The sequence below is a fragment of the Xenopus tropicalis genome, chromosome 8 (genome assembly GCF_000004195.4).
Source record: "Xenopus tropicalis strain Nigerian chromosome 8, UCB_Xtro_10.0, whole genome shotgun sequence".
Taxonomy (NCBI): domain Eukaryota; kingdom Metazoa; phylum Chordata; class Amphibia; order Anura; family Pipidae; genus Xenopus; species Xenopus tropicalis.
This window is the reverse complement of record NC_030684.2, coordinates 141845684-141870000: the sequence shown is the minus strand read 5'-3', so window position 1 is coordinate 141870000 and position 24317 is coordinate 141845684. Positions and strand designations below refer to the sequence as shown.

The following is a 24317-nucleotide window of genomic DNA, read 5'->3' as shown; positions in this document are numbered from 1 at the left end:
AGCGATTACACCCTCCCCACCGCAGCTTCTGTCCTAGTGATCTCCAAGGATGAAGGACTTTTTTACTGTACAGTTTCATGGCAAAACTTTTCAGGGAAACAGTCAGGGCTGGTGAGCAAGAGCCCCCTGTGCCCCCCTGTGGCCCCCAACGAGAAACACCCACCTTAGTGTAGGTATCACTGTCACTTCTACTGGCGCATACCCTAAAGCATTGTGTGTCTCTCCTGTATTAGCCCTGTCTCCATCTCCTTGTACTAAAGTCTCTATCTTTTTCTACTGTCCCCATCTTGCCCTACTGTCTCCATCTTGCCCTACTGTCTCCATCTTGTCCTACTGTCTCCATCTTGTCCTACTGTCTCCATCTTGTCCTACTGTCTCCATCTTGCCCTACTGTCTCCATCTTGCCCTACTGTCTCCATCTTGTCCTACTGTCTCCATCTTGTCCTACTGTCTCCATCTTGTCCTACTGTCTCCATCTTGACCTACTGTCTCCATCATATCCTACTGTCTCTATCTTGCCCTACTGTCTGCATCTTGTCCTACTGTCTCCCTCTTGCCCTACTGTCTCCATCTTGTCCTACTGTCTCTATCTTGCCCTACTGTCTCCATCTTGTCCTACTGTCTCCATCTTGCCCTACTGTCTCCATCTTGCCCTACTGTCTCCATCTTGTCCTACTGTCTCTATCATATCCTACTGTTTCCATCTTGCCCTACTGTCTCCATCATATCCTACTGTCTCCATCTTGTCCTACTGTCTCCATCTTGTCCTACTGTCTCCATCTTGCCCTACTGTCTCCGTCTTGTCCTACTGTCTCCATCTTGTCCTACTGTCTCCATCTTGCCCTACTGTCTCCATCATATCCTACTGTCTCCATCTTGCCCTACTGTCTCCATCATATCCTACAGTCTCCATCTTGCCCTACTGTCTCCATCTTGTCCTACTGTCTCCATCTTGTCCTACTGTCTCCATCTTGCCCTACTGTCTCCGTCTTGTCCTACTGTCTCCATCTTGCCCTACTGTCTCCATCATATCCTACTGTCTCCATCTTGCCCTACTGTCTCCATCATATCCTACAGTCTCCATCTTGCCCTACTGTCTCCATCATATCCTACTGTCTCCATCTTGCCCTACTGTCTCCCTCTTGCCCTACTGTCTCCATCTTGCCCTACTGCCTCCATCTTGCCCTACTGTCTCCATTATATCCTACTGTCTCCATCTTGCCCTACTGTCTCCATTATATCCTACTGTCTCCATCTTGCCCTACTGTCTCCATCTTGCCCTACTGTCTCCATCATATCCTACTGTCTCCATCTTGCCCTACTGTCTCCATCTTGCCCTACTGTCTCCATCTTGCCCTACTGTCTCCATCTTGCCCTACTGTCTCCATCCTGCCCTACTGTCTCCATCTTGCCCTACTGTCTCAATCCTGCCCTACTGTCTCCATCATATCCTACTGTCTCCATCTTGCCCTACTGTCTCCATCATATCCTACTGTCTCCATCTTGCCCTACTGTCTCCATCTTGCCCTACTGTCTCCATCTTGTCCTACTGTCTCCATCTTGCCCTACTGTCTCCATCTTGCCCTACTGTCTCCATCTTGTCCTACTGTCTCCATCTTGCCCTACTGTCTCCATCTTGCCCTACTGTCTCCATCTTGTCCTACTGTCTCCATCATATCCTACTGTCTCCATCCTGCCCTACTGTCTCCATCATATCCTACTGTCTCCATCTTGTCCTACTGTCTCCATCATATCCTACTGTCTCCATCTTGCCCTACTGTCTCCATCTTGTCCTACTGTCTCCATCTTGCCCTACTGTCTCCATCTTGCCCTACTGTCTCCATCTTGTCCTACTGTCTCCATCATATCCTACTGTCTCCATCCTGCCCTACTGTCTCCATCATATCCTACTGTCTCCATCTTGTCCTACTGTCTCCATCATATCCTACTGTCTCCATCTTGTCCTACTGTCTCCATCTTGCCCTACTGTCTCCATCTTGCCCTACTGTCTCCATCATATCCTACTGTCTCCATCTTGCCCTACTGTCTCCATCTTGCCCTACTGTCTCCATCTTGCCCTACTGTCTCCATCTTGCCCTACTGTCTCCATCTTGTCCTACTGTCTCCATCATATCCTACTGTCTCCATCTTGTCCTACTGTCTCCATCTTGTCCTACTGTCTCCATCTTGCCCTACTGTCTCCATCATATCCTACTGTCTCCATCTTGCCCTACTGTCTCCATCATATCCTACAGTCTCCATCTTGCCCTACTGTCTCCATCTTGCCCTACTGTCTCCATCTTGTCCTACTGTCTCCATCTTGCCCTACTGTCTCCGTCTTGTCCTACTGTCTCCATCTTGTCCTACTGTCTCCATCTTGCCCTACTGTCTCCATCATATCCTACTGTCGCCATCTTGCCCTACTGTCTCCATCATATCCTACAGTCTCCATCTTGCCCTACTGTCTCCATCATATCCTACTGTCTCCATCTTGCCCTACTGTCTCCATCTTGCCCTACTGCCTCCATCTTGCCCTACTGTCTCCATTATATCCTACTGTCTCCATCTTGCCCTACTGTCTCCATTATATCCTACTGTCTCCATCTTGCCCTACTGTCTCCATCTTGCCCTACTGTCTCCATCTTGCCCTACTGTCTCCATCCTGCCCTACTGTCTCCATCTTGCCCTACTGTCTCAATCCTGCCCTACTGTCTCCATCATATCCTACTGTCTCCATCTTGCCCTACTGTCTCCTTTATATCCTACTGTCTCCATCTTGCCCTACTGTCTCCATCATATCCTACTGTCTCCATCTTGCCCTACTGTCTCCATTATATCCTACTGTCTCCATCTTGCCCTACTGTCTCCATTATATCCTACTGTCTCCATCTTGCCCTACTGTCTCCATCTTGCCCTACTGTCTCCATCTTGCCCTACTGTTCTCCATCCTGCCCTACTGTCTCCATCTTGCCCTACTGTCTCAATCCTGCCCTACTGTCTCCATCATATCCTACTGTCTCCATCTTGCCCTACTGTCTCCTTTATATCCTACTGTCTCCATCTTGCCCTACTGTCTCCATCTTGCCCTACTGTCTCCATCTTGTCCTACTGTCTCCATCTTGCCCTACTGTCTCCATCTTGCCCTACTGTCTCCATCTTGTCCTACTGTCTCCATCTTGCCCTACTGTCTCCATCTTGCCCTACTGTCTCCATCTTGCCCTACTGTCTCCATCTTGTCCTACTGTCTCCATCTTGCCCTACTGTCTCCATCTTGCCCTACTGTCTCCATCTTGTCCTACTGTCTCCATCTTGCCCTACTGTCTCCATCTTGCCCTACTGTCTCCATCTTGCCCTACTGTCTCCATCATATCCTACTGTCTCCATCTTGTCCTACTGTCTCCATCATATCCTACTGTCTCCATCTTGCCCTACTGTCTCCATCTTGTCCTACTGTCTCCATCTTGCCCTACTGTCTCCATCTTGCCCTACTGTCTCCATCTTGTCCTACTGTCTCCATCATATCCTACTGTCTCCATCTTGTCCTACTGTCTCCATCATATCCTACTGTCTCCATCCTGCCCTACTGTCTCCATCATATCCTACTGTCTCCATCCTGCCCTACTGTCTCCATCATATCCTACTGTCTCCATCTTGTCCTACTGTCTCCATCATATCCTACTGTCTCCATCTTGCCCTACTGTCTCCATCTTGTCCTACTGTCTCCATCTTGCCCTACTGTCTCCATCTTGCCCTACTGTCTCCATCTTGCCCTACTGTCTCCATCATATCCTACTGTCTCCATCTTGCCCTACTGTCTCCATCTTGCCCTACTGTCTCCATCTTGCCCTACTGTCTCCCTCTTGCCCTACTGTCTCCATCTTACCCTACTGTCTCCATCTTGCCCTACTGTCTCCATCTTGTCCTACTGTCTCCATCATATCCTACTGTCTCCATCCTGCCCTACTGTCTCTATCATATCCTACTGTCTCCATCTTGTCCTACTGTCTCCATCTTGTCCTACTGTCTCCATCATATCCTACTGTCTCCATCCTGCCCTACTGTCTCCATCTTGTCCTACTGTCTCCATCTTGCCCTACTGTCTCCATCTTGTCCTACTGTCTCCATCTTGCCCTACTGTCTCCATCTTGCCCTACTGTCTCCATCTTGCCCTACTGTCTCCATCATATCCTACTGTCCCCATCTTGCCCTACTGTCCCCATCTTGCCCTACGGTCTCCATCTTGCCCTATTGTCTTTATCTTGTGGGCCTGTAGGGGCAAATTTATAATATACTGTAGAGTAATGTAAAGCTCATGTAACATACAATATACCCCGCTGCCCCACGTGCGCTTGTTCCCGGGGAGTCACTCAGTGACGCTCTGGGCTGATTCCACCACCTTTCCCCTTCCCAGGCTCCGCCTCTTTGCGCAGTGTTGGGGGGCTCTAGGGAGGCTGCTTGTTTCCCCCCCCCCCGGTTGGAAGGGTATTTATTACTGCATGATACCCTATTGCTGGTTCTGTAGCCTCAGCCATCGCATGGTATTGTCAGGAACCCAATGTTACAGTTCAGCAACATCTTCCTGCCGACACTTCCAGTGACACAGAGGGGGTCACACCTGGGGTCCCCCCCCCTCTAAATACAGCCCAATGGCCAGGCAGCAGGAGAGGGGAGAGGTGGGAATGAGAGGAAGCTCTTGGTTGCTATGGGTTACTAGATCTGGGCAAACTATGCACCTTTATTGCATTAACCCTTCAGTGTAAGGTATCTGACGCCATAATGTTCATTTTCCTACACGTCTCTGACCCTCTAATCTCAATGGGTTTAATAATCTGCCCCTACGGCCACTAGATGGCGCCCCCTGACCTTCACCATTTCCATGTCCACAAACCCAATCCACCCCAGTCACACCCCCTCAGTACATGCCCCCCCCCCCCCTGAGTGGCCTCCCCATGATGGCAGCCCAAGGGTTAAGGGACAATATGGACTCAGTAACAGTTTATCCTTTTCTGACCAGGTGGGTAAGTGCCATCAGGGGATGCTGGGAATTGTAGTTCAAACATAGCAGCAGGGTTACCAGTTGGAGTCCTAAATACCTAATGGTTAGGTTTATCTTGTAGAGTGTAAGCTCTTTTGGGCAGGGCTCCCTTCCCCTCCTGTATCGGTTACTGATTGCTTTATATGTTACTCCTTGTAGAGTGTAAGCTCTTTTGGGCAGGGCTCCCTTCCCCTCCTGTATCGGTTACTGATTGCTTTATATGTTACTCCTTGTAGAGTGTAAGCTCTTTTGGGCAGGGCTCCCTTCCCCTCCTGTATCGGTTACTGATTGCTTTATATGTTACTCCTTGTAGAGTGTAAGCTCTTTTGGGCAGGACTCCCTTCCCCTCTTGTATCGGTTACTGATTGCTTTATATGTTACTCTGTATGCCCAATGTATGAAACCCACTTATTGTACAGCGCTGCGGGATATGTTGGTGCTTTATAAATAAATGTTAATAATAATAATATACCTGCCTGGGAGCAGCTTACAAAGGAACTGGCCTATTGAGTGCAGCAGCTGGCTGAGGATATGGGATTTGATAGGAACAGCTGAGCCTCCTTCCCTATATAACAAACATGTGAGTTGTTTGTGCTGGGGGGGTGGGGAGCCCAGAGACACCTGACTGCCCCTCCCTAACCCTTGCACTGCCAGAAAGCGTGACGGCAAACAGGAACCGACAGTGACGAACACACAAAAACACGAACAAAGGACTCCCTGCCCTGAAGAGCTTGCACTCTAGGTGGGTGTGCCCGAGTGTGTGACACAATAGGCCGGTGACAGCGGAGGTGTGAGGCTTGGGACCTCCTCTGCCGGGGAGCGGGTCAGGGAGGGACTACATTTGCACGGGAAGATAAAGAGTCTCAGAGTGAGCAGCCACCTCTAGGCACAAGCAGACTCCTGAGCGGCGCGGGCAGGACATGGTTAAACTGGCAGCCGGGGGCTGAGGGGGCATCTCTCTCCGGGCTCCGTGCCCTGTAGGGGCGGCACCATGAAGAGGTGGCAGTCGCTGTTTGCCAAGCAGACGTACAGGCCGTCGGTGGTGAGTAGGCGCCAGTGCCATGTTTGTATAGCAGTGCGGGCAGCGGCGGGGCAGGGGGGGCACAATGGGAAAGGGGGTGTGACCGGGCACAGGGGGGGCAACTGTGCCATGTTTGTATAGCAGTGCAGGCAGCGGGGCACAATGGGAAAGGGGGTGTGACCGGGCACGGGGGGGCAACTGTGCCATGTTTGTATAGCTGTGCGGGCAGTGGGGGGGCTGGCAGGGGGGCACAATGGGAAAGGGGGTGTGACCGGGCACGGGGGGGCAACTGTGCCATGTTTGTATAGCTGTGCAGGCAGCGGCGGGGCTGGCAGGGGGGCACAATGGGAAAGGGGGTGTGACCGGGCACAGGGGGGGCAACTGTGCCATGTTTGTATAGCTGTGCGGGCAGCGGCGGGGCTGGCAGGGGGGCACAATGGGAAAGGGGGTGTGACCGGGCACGGGGGGGCAACTGTGCCATGTTTGTATAGCTGTGTGGGCAGCGGCGGGGCTGGCAGGGGGGCACAATGGGAAAGGGGGTGTGACCGGGCACAGGGGGGGGCACCTGTACAACTAATGGGCGGCTGGCACAATACCGCCATTAACCCTTGGCATCCTAGCAGGGTCCGACTCCTGACAACTTTTAGCTCTGCACCTGTTGGTACTCGGGCAGTCAGTACAGCCCCACGGTTGCTAATTGCCCCCCCCAGGAGCAGTTGGTGCGTCCCGGAAGCGCCGGGAGTTTGTTTGCTCTGGGTCGGGCCGCTCGGTCTCCACTCACTCCCCTTGTGTTTGGTAACAGGGAGCTGGCACCCATACGGCCCAGCATTCTGCCCTCCCAGTCATATGGGGGGGGGGTCCCATGATTCCCACCGGGGCAAATAAGTGTAAACTCAGCTGCAACTCCCCCAGGGGGCAACAATCAAAGAATCTCCCCCATCTTATAATTCCTTCCAAATCCCCATCCAATTGGCCAATGCTATTCCATGGGTAACTCTATTAACGTAGAGGGCCCCTTCCTTTGCTGATGATTAAATCTCCTTTCCTCCTATTATTATTATTAACATTTATTGATAAAGCGCCAACATACCCCGCAGCGCTGTACAATAAGTGGGTTACATACATTGGTTACATATAAAATAACCAATACCAGAGGTGTAGAGAGCCCTGCCCAAAAGAGCTTACACTCTACAAGGTACTAACAAGGGCCAGCCCATAGTCCTGGGAAAGTAGGGGGGTTTGTAGAGTGGAGATTGGGGGGAATATACCATATAAGTTACCCTACCAGGGCAATAAAATAGGAGGAGGGTAAGGAATACCTTGTGCCCAGATTTACACTTAACTTGGTTGCTAAGGACGTAAGCTTAGCAACTTACATTTCCAAACGACATTGGTTCAAGAGTCAGAGGAAGCAGTGCAGAGAATATAAAACAAACAGTTCCGACTGCTGAAACAATGTAGCAGCTGCTACAGACCTAAAGGGAGAGTGGCTTCTGCTACATTGTTTCAACAGTCAGAACCAGGGAACAGACAGTGGAACTGCAAGTCTCACACCCCGGACTGGCTCTGTACAGTCACATGGGTGTGTGGGGATTAAAGGGCCCGGCTAGCCACGCCCCCTGCCTGTATTGCCCCGCCCCCTGCCTGTAATTGCCCCGCCAGACACAAAGGCCTTTATCCCGCTATTGTGAGCGCTGATCCCGGTGCGTACAGCAGCCCGGAGCCCATTGTTAGTGCACCTGTGTGTACAGGCCCCGCCCCACCTGTGTGTACAGGCCCCGCCCCCTGCCATTCAGCGGAATCTTCCCTGTGTGTCGGAACAAACAGCCTGTGCGTAAGTGTCTGGGCGGCCAATAAAGGGGAGATAATCGGCCCATTGTCCCCTTTGTGCCCGGCAGCGTCGCTTTATTTGCCCCTGTGTGGGGCCCCATGCTGAATGGCCTATTTACTAACACCTTGCGCCCCGCCCCCTCCGCTTATTCTGGGCACCTGTGTCTATAAATAGAGTGGCCCCTCCCCCATTGGAACAACAGTCCCTCCCATCATCCCCTGCCAGGGGGCTTCTTATAGGGGGGGGCTCCCCCTTTATACCCCAGGGACCCCCAGAGCCCCCCCCCCACCCTGCATGGGGCTTCAGAGCAGGCTGCACTGCCAGGGGGGGTAACTAGGTCTCACCCACCTTTATACCCCAGGGACCCCCAGAGCCCCCCCCCACCCTGCATGGGGCTTCAGAGCAGGCTGCACTGCCAGGGGGGGTAACTAGGTATCACCCACCTTTATACCCCAGGGACCCCCAGAGCCCCCCCCCACCCTGCATGGGGCTTCAGAGCAGGCTGCACTGCCAGGGGGGGTAACTAGGTCTCACCCACCTTTATACCCCAGGGACCCCCAGAGCCCCCCACCCTGCATGGGGCTTCAGGGCAGGCTGCACTGCCAGGGGGGGTAACTAGGTCTCACCCACCTTTATACCCCAGGGACCCCCAGAGCCCCCCGACCCTGCATGGGGCTTCAGAGCAGGCTGCACTGCCAGGGGGGGTAACTAGGTCTCACCCACCTTTATACCCTAGGGACCCCCAGAGCCCCCCCACCCTGCATGGGGCTTCAGAGCAGGCTGCACTGCCAGGGGGGTAACTAGGTCTCACCCACCTTTATACCCCAGGGACCCCCAGAGCCCCCCCACCCTGCATGGGGCTTCAGAGCAGGCTGCACTGCCAGGGGGGTAACTAGGTCTCACCCACCTTTATACCCCAGGGACCCCCAGAGCCCCCCCACCCTGCATGGGGCTTCAGAGCAGGCTGCACTGCCAGGGGGTAACTAGGTCTCACCCACCTTTTATAGGACAATTTCTTGTATAAATAAAGATATACATACATACATACCAGGGGAATGAGCCATATTATACCCGCCCCCTGCTGGTGTAACCTGGAATTGCAAGTCCAATGGTTCATACTGTAACAGCCCGACTCCTGACCAAGATACTGACCTCCTTAGTAAATCTCTGCTTTAAGGGTGGGGTCCCCTATAAAATGACATTTAATCACCGACCTTTGGTGGACTGTTTAGGGACTTATGTAACACAGGGCTGTGCATTCCCCTCCTTACTGTATAGCCACGGCTCTTATATCATTAATATCAATCTCCTATTTGTATCAGGCACCTCCAGGCAGCAGTGCTGTAAGTTTAACAGAAGGCAAACGGGCTGCTATATTAGGCGTGTGGGGTGCAGGGAGTTGTAGTCTGACTACAGCCTGAGAGCTGCAGGTTGGATCATAGATAATGGGGCAGTTCACATTATGATTTGTTCCACCAATAAGTGGACCCTGGCTGCACCCAATCAGCAGTTAGCTTTGATTGGTCAACTGCTGCTGGTCAGTTGCTATGGGTTACGGGGTGGGGGTCTCAGCCTGACAAAGTATTGGGGGAATAGTTGGATGTGTCTGAGCTGCGGAACATTCCGAGCCCCTAGATCCCAAACATACTGAGCATTTTTATGGTGACACGGCCACTTCCTGTGGGGAAGAGAGACTCGGCCCCCGGCCTCTGGGCACATCTATCATAATACATTATTCTTCTTTGCACTTATTTGCTGCAGGCCGCCCCATGGGCCCCCGATAGACAAGAAATCACGGGGTTAATCCCAGAACTCGGGCAGCGCTCTTACACTTGCCCAAATGAATGATGGAGCTTTGCTTATACTGTAAATATTGCAGAGCTGGGGGGGGGGGGAAATTCCTTCCTGGTGAATAATAGTGAGAATGGCAGCGCCGGCGAGAGGGTTCCACTCCTTACATGGCACCCATGCCTCACACTGCCCATAGAACTATGGCACATAGGGATTCCCCTGTACTAAGCACAATTCAGCAGGAACAGCCCCCTAAGTTTGCCCATAGCCTGTACAGAGAGATACCATAAAACTATGGCACATAGGTATTCCCCTGTACTAAGCACAATTCAGCAGGAACAGCCCCCTAAGTTTGCCCATAGCCTGTACAGAGATACCATAGAACTATGGCACATAGGGATTCCCCTGTACTAAGCACAATTCAGCAGGAACAGCCCCCTAAGTTTGCTCATAGCCTGTACAGAGAGATACCATAAAACTATGGCACATAGGGATTCCCCAGTACTAAGCACAATTCAGCAGGAACAGCCCCCTAAGTTTGCCCATAGCCTGTACAGAGAGATACCATAAAACTATGGCACATAGGGATTCCCCTGTACTAAGCACAATTCAGCAGGAACAGCCCCCTAAGTTTGCTCATAGCCTGTACAGAGAGATACCATAAAACTATGGCACATAGGGATTCCCCTGTACTAAGCACAATTCAGCAGGAACAGCCCCCTAAGTTTGCCCATAGCCTGTACAGAGAGATACCATAAAACTATGGCACATAGGGATTCCCCTGTACTAAGCACAATTCAGCAGGAACAGCCCCCTAAGTTTGCTCATAGCCTGTACAGAGAGATACCATAAAACTATGGCACATAGGGATTCCCCTGTACTAAGCACAATTCAGCAGGAACAGCCCCCTAAGTTTGCCCATAGCCTGTACAGAGAGATACCATAAAACTATGGCACATAGGGAGTCCCCTGTACTAAGCACAATTCAGCAGGAACAGCCCCCTAAGTTTGCTCATAGCCTGTACAGAGAGATACCATAAAACTATGACACATAGGGATTCCCCTGTACTAAGCACAATTCAGCAGGAACAGCCCCCTAAGTTTGCTCATAGCCTGTACAGAGAGATACCATAAAACTATGGCACATAGGGATTCCCCTGTACTAAGCACAATTCAGCAGGAACAGCCCCCTAAGTTTGCCCATAGCCTGTACAGAGAGATACCATAAAACTATGGCACATAGGGATTCCCCTGTACTAAGCACAATTCAGCAGGAACAGCCCCCTAAGTTTGCTCATAGCCTGTACAGAGAGATACCATAAATCTATGGCACATAGGGATTCCCCTGTACTAAGCACAATTCAGCAGGAACAGCCCCCTAAGTTTGCCCATAGCCTGTACAGAGAGATACCATAAAACTATGGCACATAGGGATTCCCCTGTACTAAGCACAATTCAGCAGGAACAGCCCCCTAAGTTTGCTCATAGCCTGTACAGAGAGATACCATAAAACTATGGCACATAGGGAGTTTAAGGCTTAGGTGACTTAAGTCACTTGACTTTGAGGAGCTGGGAGCTGATTGGTTGCTGTACAAGTAGTGCCGGTGCTCAATCCCATCATTTAACTCTTCAGGGCCTGCAGATGCCTCTCACCTACTCACCATGCTGAATTACCTGTAGCTGCCACTAGGGGGAGACAAGCACACCTGTGTTGGTGCTTTGGGCTCATCACGTCACAAAAAAAATTAAACTTCCCGATTGGTTTCTTGCACCCAAGAGACTTCGGCACAAGTTCCCCCAACTGTTTCCTGCTGTATTGTGTGAGTGTAGGTGCTGTATTCTGATTATTCCAGGTTATTCAGCTGGCTTCTGCTACATTGTTTCAGTAGTCAGAACCAACAGCACTCACACTGTGGCCCTTTCTGTTCCTCTATACAGTCTGCAACTGGGCTACTCTCCTTCCAATGATCAGGCTGGAACCCCCCTCCCAGTGCACCCTGACTCCCTGTACTTCCTGCTCCTGGGCTGCTCTCTTTCCCATGGTCAGGCAGGAACCTCCCCCTGGGTAAGTGAATCCAATCTCCCCCCAGTACTTACCCAGGTACAGAGCTCTGATTCTCTGTACTTCCTGCTCCTGGGCTGCTCTCTTTCCCATGGTCAGGCAGGAACCTCCCCCTGGGTAAGTGAACCCAATCTCCCCCCAGTACTTACCCAGGTACAGAGCTCTGATTCTCTGTACTTCCTGCTCCTGGGCTGCTCTCTTTCCCATGGTCAGACAGGAACCTCCCCCTGGGTAAGTGAATCCAATCTCCCCCCAGTACTTACCCAGGTACAGAGCTCTGATTCTCTGTACTTCCTGCTCCTGGGCTGCTCTCTTTCCCATGGTCAGACAGGAACCCCCCCCTGGGTAAGTGAATCCAATCTCCCCCCAGTACTTACCCAGGTACAGAGCTCTGATTCTCTGTACTTCCTGCTCCTGGGCTGCTCTCTTTCCCATGGTCAGGCAGGAACCTCCCCCTGGGTAAGTGAATCCAATCTCCCCCCAGTACTTACCCAGGTACAGAGCTCTGATTCTCTGTACTTCCTGCTCCTGGGCTGCTCTCTTTCCCATGGTCAGACAGGAACCTCCCTCTGGGTAAGTGAATCCAATCTCCCCCCAGTACTTACCCAGGTACAGAGCTCTGATTCTCTGTACTTCCTGCTCCTGGGCTGCTCTCTTCCCCCGGGAGCCCAGCGCATACCTGCCCATGGGTAGGAGAGCAGCCCAGGAGCAGGCTGCAGGCAGGGTGAGGTTATTATATTAAGTCACACATTTATTGTTCTAGATGATAATTTTAAGAAAAATTCCATTGTGATTACGAGTCCCTCTGGGCTGGCTCATTGCATATAATAGGGGAGGAAGCCACCCCTGTAAGACCGGGCGGGTTGGACTCACCCTGCTGTTACATACGGTGCTGTGTGTATTGTACGTGTGTGTGAGGGGGCAGTTACCCCGAGTCACTGAGGCAAAGGGCCCCAGGGCAACATATTGTACTGCCATCATTTCCCCTGGCCTCCTCCATCTTGCCCTACTGTCCCCATCTTGCCCTACTGTCCCCATCTTGCCCTACTGTCCCCATCTTGCCCTACTGTCTCCATCTTGCCCTACTGTCCCCATCTTGCCCTACTGTCTCCATCTTGCCCTACTGTCTCCATCTTGCCCTACTGTCCCCATCTTGCCCTACTGTCCCCATCTTGCCCTACTGTCTCCATCTTGCCCTACTGTCTCCATCTTGCCCTACTGTCTCCATCTTGCCCTACTGTCTCCATCTTGCCCTACTGTCTCCATCTTGCCCTACTGTCTCCATCTTGCCCTACTGTCTCCATCTTGCCCTACTGTCTCCATCTTGCCCTACTGTCCCCATCTTGTCCTACTGTCCCCTTGCCTACTGTCTCCATCTTGTCCTACTGTCTCCATCTTGCCCTACTGTCTCCATCTTGCCCTACTGTCTCCATCTTGTCCTACTGTCCCCATCTTGCCCTACTGTCTCCATCTTGTCCTACTGTCTCCATCTTGCCCTACTGTCTCCATCTTGCCCTACTGTCTCCATCTTGTCCTACTGTCTCCATCTTGCCCTACTGTCTCCATCTTGCCCTACTGTCTCCATCTTGCCCTACTGTCCCCATCTTGCCCTACTGTCTCCATCTTGCCCTACTGTCCCCATCTTGTCCTACTGTCCCCATCTTGCCCTACTGTCTCCATCTTGTCCTACTGTCTCCATCTTGCCCTACTGTCTCCATCTTGCCCTACTGTCTCCATCTTGTCCTACTGTCCCCATCTTGTCCTACTGTCTCCATCTTGCCCTACTGTCTCCATCTTGCCCTACTGTCTCCATCTTGCCCTACTGTCTCCATCTTGCCCTACTGTCTCCATCTTGCCCTGCCGTCTCCCTGTTGCCCTGCTGTGCCCCCCATTGTGGCCCGTGCTGACTCAAAACATGTGGCACTAACTCAAAAGTGGGAGGAGTTTAGTATCAGGAAGTGGTTGGTATAATTTGGGGGGGGGGGTACCTACAAATCTGTCAAAACATGTTCAAGATCACAGCTGAATCCTACATTAATTCTAGGCGGGAGCTGCCATACTGTCCCTCAGTAGCACCAACCCCTTGTATCTCATATAAATATAATATCTATAATGGTGGCACTTTACAATTGTCTTTCCCACACATTGGGAACCAATGAGTTTGCCAGGCTTTGCCTGTCAGGGGATGCTGGGAGTTGTAGTTCAGTGCCCGGGTCCCCCCCCCCCCTCTAGCCCCAAGGCAGGTGTTGCCTGTCAGGGGATGCTGGGAGTTGTAGTTCAGTGCCCGGGTCTCCCCCCTCTCTAGCCCCAAGGCAGGTGTTGCCTGTCAGGGGATGCTGGGAGTTGTAGTTCAGTGCCCGGGTCCCCCCCCCCTCTAGCCCCAAGGCAGGTGTTGCCTGTCAGGGGATGCTGGGAGTTGTAGTTCAGTGCCCGGGTCCCCCCCCCTCTCTAGCCCCAAGGCAGGTGTTGCCTGTCAGGGGATGCTGGGAGTTGTAGTTCAGTGCCTGGGTCTCCCCCCTCTCTAGCCCCAAGGCAGGTGTTGCCTGTCAGGGGATGCTGGGAGTTGTAGTTCAGTGCCTGGGTCTCCCCCCTCTGTAGCCCCAAGGCAGGTGTTGCCTGTCAGGGGATGCTGGGAGTTGTAGTTCAGTGCCTGGGTCTCCCCCCTCTCTAGCCCCAAGGCGGGTGTTGCCTGTCAGGGGATGCTGGGAGTTGTAGTTCAGTGCCTGGGTCTCCCCCCTCTCTAGCCCCAAGGCGGGTGTTGCCTGTCAGGGGATGCTGGGAGTTGTAGTTCAGTGCCTGGGTCTCCCCCCTGTGTAGCCCCAAGGCAGGTGTTGCCTGTCAGGGGATGCTGGGAGTTGTAGTTCAGTGCCCGGGTCTCCCCCCTCTCTAGCCCCAAGGCAGGTGTTGCCTGTCAGGGGATGCTGGGAGTTGTAGTTCAGTGCCTGGGTCTCCCCCCTGTGTAGCCCCAAGGCAGGTGTTGCCTGTCAGGGGATGCTGGGAGTTGTAGTTCAGTGCCTGGGTCTCCCCCCTCTGTAGCCCCAAGGCAGGTGTTGCCTGTCAGGGGATGCTGGGAGTTGTAGTTCAGTGCCTGGGTCTCCCCCCTGTGTAGCCCCAAGGCAGGTGTTGCCTGTCAGGGGATGCTGGGAGTTGTAGTTCAGTGCCCGGGTCTCCCCCCTGTGTAGCCCCAAGGCAGGTGTTGCCTGTCAGGGGATGCTGGGAGTTGTAGTTCAGTGCCTGGGTCTCCCCCCTCTGTAGCCCCAAGGCAGGTGTTGCCTGTCAGGGGATGCTGGGAGTTGTAGTTCAGTGCCTGGGTCTCCCCCCTCTGTAGCCCCAAGGCAGGTGTTGCCTGTCAGGGGATGCTGGGAGTTGTAGTTCAGTGCCTGGGTCTCCCCCCTCTCTAGCCCCAAGGCGGGTGTTGCCTGTCAGGGGATGCTGGGAGTTGTAGTTCAGTGCCTGGGTCTCCCCCCTGTGTAGCCCCAAGGCAGGTGTTGCCTGTCAGGGGATGCTGGGAGTTGTAGTTCAGTGCCTGGGTCTCCCCCTGTGTAGCCCCAAGGCAGGTGTTGCCTGTCAGGGGATGCTGGGAGTTGTAGTTCAGTGCCTGGGTCTCCCCCCTCTCTAGCCCCAAGGCGGGTGTTGCCTGTCAGGGGATGCTGGGAGTTGTAGTTCAGTGCCTGGGTCTCCCCCTGTGTAGCCCCAAGGCAGGTGTTGCCTGTCAGGGGATGCTGGGAGTTGTAGTTCAGTGCCTGGGTCTCCCCCCTCTCTAGCCCCAAGGCAGGTGTTGCCTGTCAGGGGATGCTGGGAGTTGTAGTTCAGTGCCTGGGTCTCCCCCCTCTGTAGCCCCAAGGCGGGTGTTGGCTGTCAGGGGATGCTGGGAGTTGTAGTTCAGTGCCTGGGTCTCCCCCCTGTGTAGCCCCAAGGCAGGTGTTGCCTGTCAGGGGATGCTGGGAGTTGTAGTTCAGTGCCTGGGTCTCCCCCCTGTGTAGCCCCAAGGCAGGTGTTGCCTGTCAGGGGATGCTGGGAGTTGTAGTTCAGTGCCTGGGTCTCCCCCCTCTCTAGCCCAAGGCGGGTGTTGCCTGTCAGGGGATGCTGGGAGTTGTAGTTCAGTGCCTGGGTCTCCCCCCTGTGTAGCCCCAAGGCAGGTGTTGCCTGTCAGGGGATGCTGGGAGTTGTAGTTCAGTGCCTGGGTCTCCCCCCTCTCTAGCCCCAAGGCAGGTGTTGCCTGTCAGGGGATGCTGGGAGTTGTAGTTCAGTGCCTGGGTCTCCCCCCTCTGTAGCCCCAAGGCGGGTGTTGGCTGTCAGGGGATGCTGGGAGTTGTAGTTCAGTGCCTGGGTCTCCCCCCTCTCCAGCCCCAAGGCGGGTGTTGCCTGTCAGGGGATGCTGGGAGTTGTAGTTCAGTGCCTGGGTCTCCCCCCTGTGTAGCCCCAAGGCAGGTGTTGCCTGTCAGGGGATGCTGGGAGTTGTAGTTCAGTGCCTGGGTCTCCCCCCTCTCTAGCCCCAAGGCGGGTGTTGCCTGTCAGGGGATGCTGGGAGTTGTAGTTCAGTGCCTGGGTCTCCCCCCTCTCTAGCCCCAAGGCGGGTGTTGCCTGTCAGGGGATGCTGGGAGTTGTAGTTCAGTGCCTGGGTCTCCCCCCTCTGTAGCCCCAAGGCGGGTGTTGGCTGTCAGGGGATGCTGGGAGTTGTAGTTCAGTGCCTGGGTCTCCCCCCTCTCTAGCCCCAAGGCAGGTGTTGCCTGTCAGGGGATGCTGGGAGTTGTAGTTCAGTGCCTGGGTCTCCCCCCTGTGTAGCCCCAAGGCAGGTGTTGCCTGTCAGGGGATGCTGGGAGTTGTAGTTCAGTGCCTGGGTCTCCCCCCTCTCTAGCCCCAAGGCGGGTGTTGCCTGTCAGGGGATGCTGGGAGTTGTAGTTCAGTGCCTGGGTCTCCCCCCTGTGTAGCCCCAAGGCAGGTGTTGCCTGTCAGGGGATGCTGGGAGTTGTAGTTCAGTGCCTGGGTCTCCCCCCTCTCTAGCCCCAAGGCGGGTGTTGCCTGTCAGGGGATGCTGGGAGTTGTAGTTCAGTGCCTGGGTCTCCCCCCTCTCTAGCCCCAAGGCAGGTGTTGCCTGTCAGGGGATGCTGGGAGTTGTAGTTCAGTGCCCGGGTCTCCCCCCTGTGTAGCCCCAAGGCAGGTGTTGCCTGTCAGGGGATGCTGGGAGTTGTAGTTCAGTGCCTGGGTCTCCCCCCTCTCTAGCCCCAAGGCAGGTGTTGCCTGTCAGGGGATGCTGGGAGTTGTAGTTCAGTGCCCGGGTCTCCCCCCTGTGTAGCCCCAAGGCGGGTGTTGCCTGTCAGGGGATGCTGGGAGTTGTAGTTCAGTGCCCGGGTCTCCCCCCTGTGTAGCCCCAAGGCAGGTGTTGCCTGTCAGGGGATGCTGGGAGTTGTAGTTCAGTGCCTGGGTCTCCCCCCTCTCTAGCCCCAAGGCAGGTGTTGCCTGTCAGGGGATGCTGGGAGTTGTAGTTCAGTGCCCGGGTCTCCCCCCTGTGTAGCCCCAAGGCGGGTGTTGCCTGTCAGGGGATGCTGGGAGTTGTAGTTCAGTGCCTGGGTCTCCCCCCTGTGTAGCCCCAAGGCGGGTGTTGCCTGTCAGGCGATGCTGGGAGTTGTAGTTCAGTGCTCGGGCCTCCCCCCCCTGTAGCCCCAAGGCAGGTGTTGCTCGGCAGTAGCAGTGACACAGGTGAGGCCGGGCTGGCGCTGTGCATTGTGGGAAGGCAGTGGGGCCCCGCCCAGCTCAGTACAAGTCCCAACCTGAGCGCTCAGTTTCGGTCCCGGGGCCCCGGGAGTGTCGGGCCGGCGCCTTCTTCCCTTTTATCAGGGACATAAAGCGTCTCCTGTGGGGCCGGGGAGGAATGGGTTAAGGGGGAGGGGTTGCTCTTGGGAATCGGACTGTACGCGTTAACCCCTGTAAGCCCGGGGCGTCCCTGGGATATACTTGGCTTACACAGAGGGTTCCCGGCAATAAGGGGAGGGATCGGGGGTGGGGCCTTGTGTGCCCAGCTGGCAGGGGGTGCTGGGAGTTGGGGGGGTGCTGGGAGTTGTGAGGGGGGGGGGTGCTGGGAGTTGTGAGGGGGGGGGTGCTGGGAGTTGGGGGGGGGGGCAGTTTGGCCTGACTGATATTTACTATTGCCCTGTGCCCCAGTTTTGGTTCTGCTGCCTCTGTCTGTTCAGCCGCTTGGGGTGCAGGGAGTTGTGGCCCCCCAGGTGTAGGGACCAGAGCAGCCTGAAGCCCCTCCCCACAGTGTGTTAAACTACAGCTCCCAGAAGCCCCCGCAGTGTGTAAAACTACAGCTCCCAGAAGCCCCCACATCCCTGGCTCACAGTATTGAGCTGAAGATCCCCATATTCCCTTACCTACTCACTCCCCTGTATCCCCCCAATACCCCCTTATTCCCTTCTCTATAAGTACCCCCATATTCCCTTACCTACTCACTCCCCTGTATCCCCCCAATACCCCCTTATTCCCTTCTCTATAAGTACCCCCATATTCCCTTACCTACTCACTCCCCTGTATCCCCCCAATACCCCCTTATTCCCTTCTCTATAAGTACCCCCATATTCCCTTACCTACTCACTCCCCTGTATCCCCCCAATACCCCCTTATTCCCTTCTCTATAAGTACCCCCATATTCCCTGCTCTCCCCAAACCCCCCCGGGTGTCATTACCCCAATATCCCCCTAGTGCCACCCATGTTCCCTTCCTCTTGTCAACCCCCCCCCCCCTCACATTCCAGAAGAGCTAACATTTCCCTTATCCGTTTGGGGTTTGGAATGTGTGACCCCCCCCCAGTGAGGCAGCCGGGGGGGGGGGCACCCAGTGTGGCACCCAGTGAGGCAGCCGGGGGGGGCACCCAGTGTGGCACCCAGTGAGGCAGCCGGGGGGGGCACCCAGTGAGGCAGCCAGGGGGCACCCAGTGTGGCAGCCAGGGGGGCAAAGTGTTAATGGGCAGAGCCAGGGGGGCAGCCAGTGGGCACCCAGTGTGGCAGCCAGGGGGGCAAAGTGTTAATGGACAGAGCCAGTATGGCAGCCAGGGGGGCACCCAGTGAGGCAGCCAGGGGGGCACCTAGTAGGCAGCCAGGGGGGCACCTAGGAGGCAGCCAGGGGGGCAGAGGAAAGTGTTAATGGGCAGAGCCAGTGAGGAGGCTGGGGGGCAAAGTGTTAATGGGCAAAGCCAGTGAGGAGGCTGGGGGGCAAAGTGTTAATGGGCAGAGGCAGTGAGGAGGCTGGGGGGCAAAGTGTTAATGGGCAGAGGCAGTGAGGAGGCTGGGGGGCAAAGTGTTAATGGGCAGAGCCAGTGAGGAGGCCGGGGGAGTGCAGAGGAGGCTGAGCTGCACTCAGTAGCCACTTCCCTTCCCCTGGGAGGTCTCTCCTGGTTCCTGTCACAGGGCATGTCCCATTCCCCAGTAGCAGCCCTCCGGCTCAGCCGTGCATTCTGGGAGATAGCGCCTCTCTGAGCGGCAGGAGGAACGTGGGGCCCCTCGGCCGGTTCCCGCTGGGAAGAGACTGAAGTCGGAATGAAGAAGATTTTCTCCTGCTCCTCATCCCAAGTCCATGTGGGTATTTACTCCATTCAGTTGGGCTGGTAGCCGAGCGACAGGGCGCCGGGGGCAGCATCATGGGCAGCACCGGTCCTACATGTACCCTGGGGTGGAGGGGTGTCATTTTTCAGCCTCAGCGACTGTGTAACTAAGTTGTGGGGCAGCTCTAAGGGGGGTAGAACTTTATACATAGGGGGCAATTAGATCCCCCCCCCCCAGGGCTGGGATTGTGTTGGTGGCGGATCTCCTCCTGGTCTGTTAATCCGTTGCCTTCTGCTACATTGTTTCAGGAGTCGGATCCAGACAGACACAATGTGCATGTTGGGAACTTGCTTAGAATGGGATTTTCCTTCATACATAGTTTGGGTCGAGTTGCCCTTTAGTAACCACTGGAGGGCTGCTTTGAATTGATTGGGATGTATTATTGTTACTATAGTATCCGCCTGGGTGGGGGGCTCTATGCTTTGCGAGGGTCTCAATAGCTCCCTGTTGACAGTCGGCCACTGCTGTGCATTCTGGGAGTTGTAGTGCAGCTGTAGAGCTGTGTATATTCTGTAGTTATTGTATATAAGGCCAGTTGATATATAATACAGTGTGGCCCCGTAGGGCCCCAGCAGGCGTAACAGTGGATTTGCCCCCCCCCCCGCGCCTTCCCATTCCCTAGCTCCCCTTGTGTTTACGGCTGCACCGGGGAATGCGTTTAATTCCAGATCTCGCTGTCAGTGTAGCCTGCAGCGGCGACTCGCAACCGGTTTTTCAGGTTACCAGGCGCATGTGTCGCATCTCGCTCGAGGAATTCCACCTTAAATCATCCTCCACCTTAAATCATCCTCCACCTTAAATCATCCTCCGTGCCATTGCCATCCAGGTTACTAGGGGCAGCGTGCCTAGCAACCGAATGGTCTGCTGCTAACCCAAGATGACCAAATATAGAGGTCCCCACCTCTATAAGGTAACTGTGGCCCTACAAGGGGGTTACTGGAGGGCCCCACAGATTCCTCACACCCTTGTACCTGGGGTATTGGCACAACTCAGGGCCGAGCGGAGGCAGCCAGGAGCAAATAACAACAAATACACCCTTACTGACTCATGCTTTGCTTCCTGGTTGCCGGGTCACTTTCCCTGGCAACCTGAACGGTAAATTGCGCGTTGGAGATGAACGTAGTAGTGAAGGTGACTTGTAAAGGGTTACTTGCCCACCTTGGGCTTAGCGCAGCCCCCCTAGATATAGTTGCATATAGTAAGGATCCTCCCTGCACTAAAATGGGCAGGTCCTGCTGGCTACTAGTTTGGCTACTAAATGACTTTGTGTTACCACTAGCCTCCAGGCCACTTCATGCTTCTATATCCTGTTGTTTACTGCCTTCTTGCCCCAGGGCCACCACCTGTCTGTTTGCCTGTGTTGTTTTTATTGCCCCTGAGCACCCATGTACTCCCATTGCCATATATTCCTCCGGAGGTAGGTGCTTGGCTACTGAGAAACCAGTGTGGCCTGCAGGTTAACGTTTAGTGTGTTATAGAATGGCCTATTCTTTGCAACTTTTCAATTGGTCTTTTTTTTTTTATAGTTATTGAATTATTTGCCCTCCTCTTCTGCTTCTTTCCAGCTTTCAAATGGGGGTCACTGACCCCGGCAGCCAAACCCTATTGCTCTGTGAGGCTCCAGTTTTATTGTTTCTATTTAGGCCCAACCACTGCCTGGTTGCTAGGTTAAATCGGACCCTAGCAACCGGATAGCCGCTGAAATTCCAAAACTGCAGAGCTGCCGAACATAAAAACCTGAATAATTCAAAAACCACAAACGCTACAAAAAAACTAAGACCAATTGCAAATTGTACCAGAATACAATAAACCACAAACACTAAAAAAAAACTAAGACCAACTGCAAATTGTATCAGAATAGCGGCTCTCTACATCCTACTAAAAGTTATTGTAAAGGGATAGGGATGAGCCAGCTGGGACGCTCCAGGACTGGTTATGACTCCTGAAACAATGTAGCAGAAGCCGGCCGGCTTCTGCTACATCGTTTCAGGAGTCGTAACCAGCAGTGCGCGCACTTCCATGGTGAATTTAGCCTTCAGGTGCTATGAAGTCGGGAATTTGTAGCACGTGAGTGTGAGTTTTGCAATGATTCACTGTATATAATCCGCTCGGGGGCCACTTTATCCGTTGCGCTTGTTTACTTGTGACTTTCACCCCCAAATTCCCCATCGGGGGGGCCAGACGGTCTGTTATCAATCAGCTCTCGGCTCCGGCACATTCCGTCTCGGGAAGATACAGGAACGGTGGGTTCTGCCAAAGACTAATTGTAGGACTGGGTCTGGGAGCTAGTGGTGTTGGGAGTTGTAGTGCTGAGAGTTGTAGTTTTACAAGGGCCGATTGTAGGTACTGACTATATAAAGGAACGTTATAGCGACTGTGGGTTCTGACTCGGTAGAAATGACATGCACACAGCGGCCTCCTGTTGGCTCCGACTGCTGATCGATAGGGGTAAATATTTGCTTTAGGGGGCATTAATGCCAAGGTCCGACTGTGCATCTCCGTTGGTAAATACAACGGCAGCCTCAGTCCTTTTTAGCTGTGGGACCAAGGGCAGAGGGCAAATTCCATGCCAGGGGGGGTGGTATCTAGCTGGGGGTATAGCTATTGTGCACCCCCAAAAAAACGGCAGTTAATATGGGGTCCCACGGCGGCTGTCGGGGATGCAGGCCGCCTCCCACAGAGCCCACCCTGTCACTGATTTACCAACATGGGTGCCAAGTGCTTCTGGGCAGTTGCCCTTTACAGCCAATCGGATCTTTTCTTTCATGTCCTTATTTGTCGTAGACTGATCAAAGCTAATTGTTGATTGGTCGCTTTAAGCAATTGCGCTCATGTAGGGATATTAAATCAGCCCCTTTGCTAAAGGCGGTCTTTTCTCAGAGCTTGGCAGAGCGCCCCCCGGCCTGTGAGATCTGCTTTGGGGGGGGCATTATGGGGGCCACACACGCACCAAGCCAATATTCCCATCCCCTTAATGTTTCCGGCCCCTTTGATGTCAGAGTCACGGGGCTGAAGGGCAGATGGGATGTCAAAGTTCAAAAAAACTGAATTGCTCTCAGGCAGGAAACCACAGGCCTGCAAGCCTGACCCCTGACCCAGGGAGCTATTAATGGCTTAATATATAGTGTGCGTTAGCCTACTGGCCCTCCATCCCCATGTAATAGGGAGACAAGATTACAGAGAAGGTGGCACCCATAAGTATAGAGGGCTGCTAATTAAAGGGGAACTAACCTCATTTATGTTAAACTTGTTCCCTATGTTCTGTTCCTTGGGCTGCTGATCTGGGGGTGAAATAGTGACAAGCACCTCGGCCTCGGTCATGAACCGGCAATGGGGGTAAATGTCACTCATCACTGGTTTGATTAATGGCCTTTATGTGGCCATCATCATCATCGTCATCATTTATTTATATGGCGCCAGCAGATTCACAATTAATTTAAACAAACAGGGATCTTAAAAAGTTTAACAAACAGGGGTATACAGAGTAACAATGGGATCAGGGGCCCTGCCCGCAAGAGCTTACAATCTACAGCATTATTCAGTCTTGGGTATTTACCATCTTAGTTGACTGAATTTTCTTTAGCAATTATAAGGGTAAGATTGGGGGGTTAGGGTTGGGCTATTAGGGCTGGGCTATTGGGTTGGAGGGTTTGGATTGGGGGGTTAGGATTGGGCTATTAGGGCTGGGCTATTAGGGTTGGAGGGTTTGGATTGGGGGGTTAGGATTGGGGGGTTAGGATTGGGCTATTAGGGCTGGGCTATTAGGGTTGGAGGGTTTGGATTGGGGGGTTAGGATTGGGCTATTAGGGCTGGGCTATTGGGTTGGAGGGTTTGGATTGGGGGGTTAGGATTGGGCTATTAGGGCTGGGCTATTGGGTTGGAGGGTTTGGATTGGGGGGTTAGGATTGGGCTATTAGGGCTGGGCTATTAGGGCTGGGCTATTAGGGTTGGGGGGTTAGGATTGGGCTATTAGGGCTGGGCTATTAGGGTTGGAGGGTTTGGATTGGGGGGTTAGGATTGGGCTATTAGGGCTGGGCTATTAGGGCTGGGCTATTAGGGCTGGGCTATTAGGGTTGGGGGGTTAGGATTGGGGGGTTAGGATTGGGCTATTAGGGCTGGGCTATTAGGGTTGGGCTATTAGGGCTGGGCTATTAGGGTTGGGCTATTAGGGTTGGGCTATTAGGGTTGGGGGGTTTGGATTGGGGGGTTAGGGCTGGGCTATTAGGGCTGGGCTATTAGGGTTGGGCTATTAGGGTTGGAGGGTTTGGATTGGGGGCTATTAGGGTTGGGGGTTAGGATTGCGGGGGTTAGGGTTGGGCTATTAGGGTTGGAGGGTTTGGATTGGGGGCTATTAGGGTTGGGGGTTAGGATTGCGGGGGTTAGGGTTGGGCTATTAGGGTTGGGCTATTAGGGCTGGGCTATTAGGGTTGGGCTATTAGGGTTGGAGGGTTTGGATTGGGGGCTATTAGGGTTGGGGGTTAGGATTGCGGGGGTTAGGGTTGGGCTATTAGGGTTGGGGGTTAGGATTGCGGGGGGTTAGGGTTGGGGGCTATTAGGGTTGGGGGGTTTGGATGGGGGGTTAGGGTTGGGCTATTATGGTTGGAGGGTTAGGATTGGGGGCTATTAGGGTTGGAGGGTTAGGATGGGGGGTTAGGGTTGGAGGGTTTGGATGGGGGGGTTAGGGTTGGGCTATTATGGTTGGAGGGTTAGGATTGGGGGATATTAGGGTTGGAGGGTTAGGATAGGGGGCTATTAGGGTTGGAGGGTTAGGATTGGGGGCTATTAGGGTTGGGGGGGTTAGGGCTGGAGGGTTAGGATTGGGGGCTATTATGGTTGGAGGGTTTGGATGGGGGTTAGGGTTGGGGGGTTAGGGTTAGAGGGTTTTGGGGTTAGGATTGGTGGCTATTAGGGTTGGAGGGTTGGGTTTGGGGGTTAGGATTGGGGGCTGTTAGGGTTGGGGGGTTACGGTTAGAGGG

The 24317-nt window shown here is 53.9% G+C and overlaps 1 protein-coding gene across 2 annotated transcripts in view; it reads left to right on the top strand.

Moving 5' to 3' along the window:
* The first annotated feature begins 5783 nt into the window (after nt 1-5783).
* Nucleotides 5784-24317, top strand: part of ankrd35 (ankyrin repeat domain 35) — a 33653-nt gene continuing 15119 nt past the window's right edge. Inside the window, exon 1 of one of the 2 annotated variants that reach the window (XM_031890613.1) lies at nt 5784-6077. In XM_031890613.1, the coding sequence (XP_031746473.1) occupies nt 6027-6077 (51 nt within the window). In that variant the 5' untranslated portion in view covers nt 5784-6026. Of the gene's footprint in view, nt 6078-19093; nt 19315-24317 lie in introns of those variants that run through there. The other variant, XM_031890614.1, reaches the window with a different exon arrangement.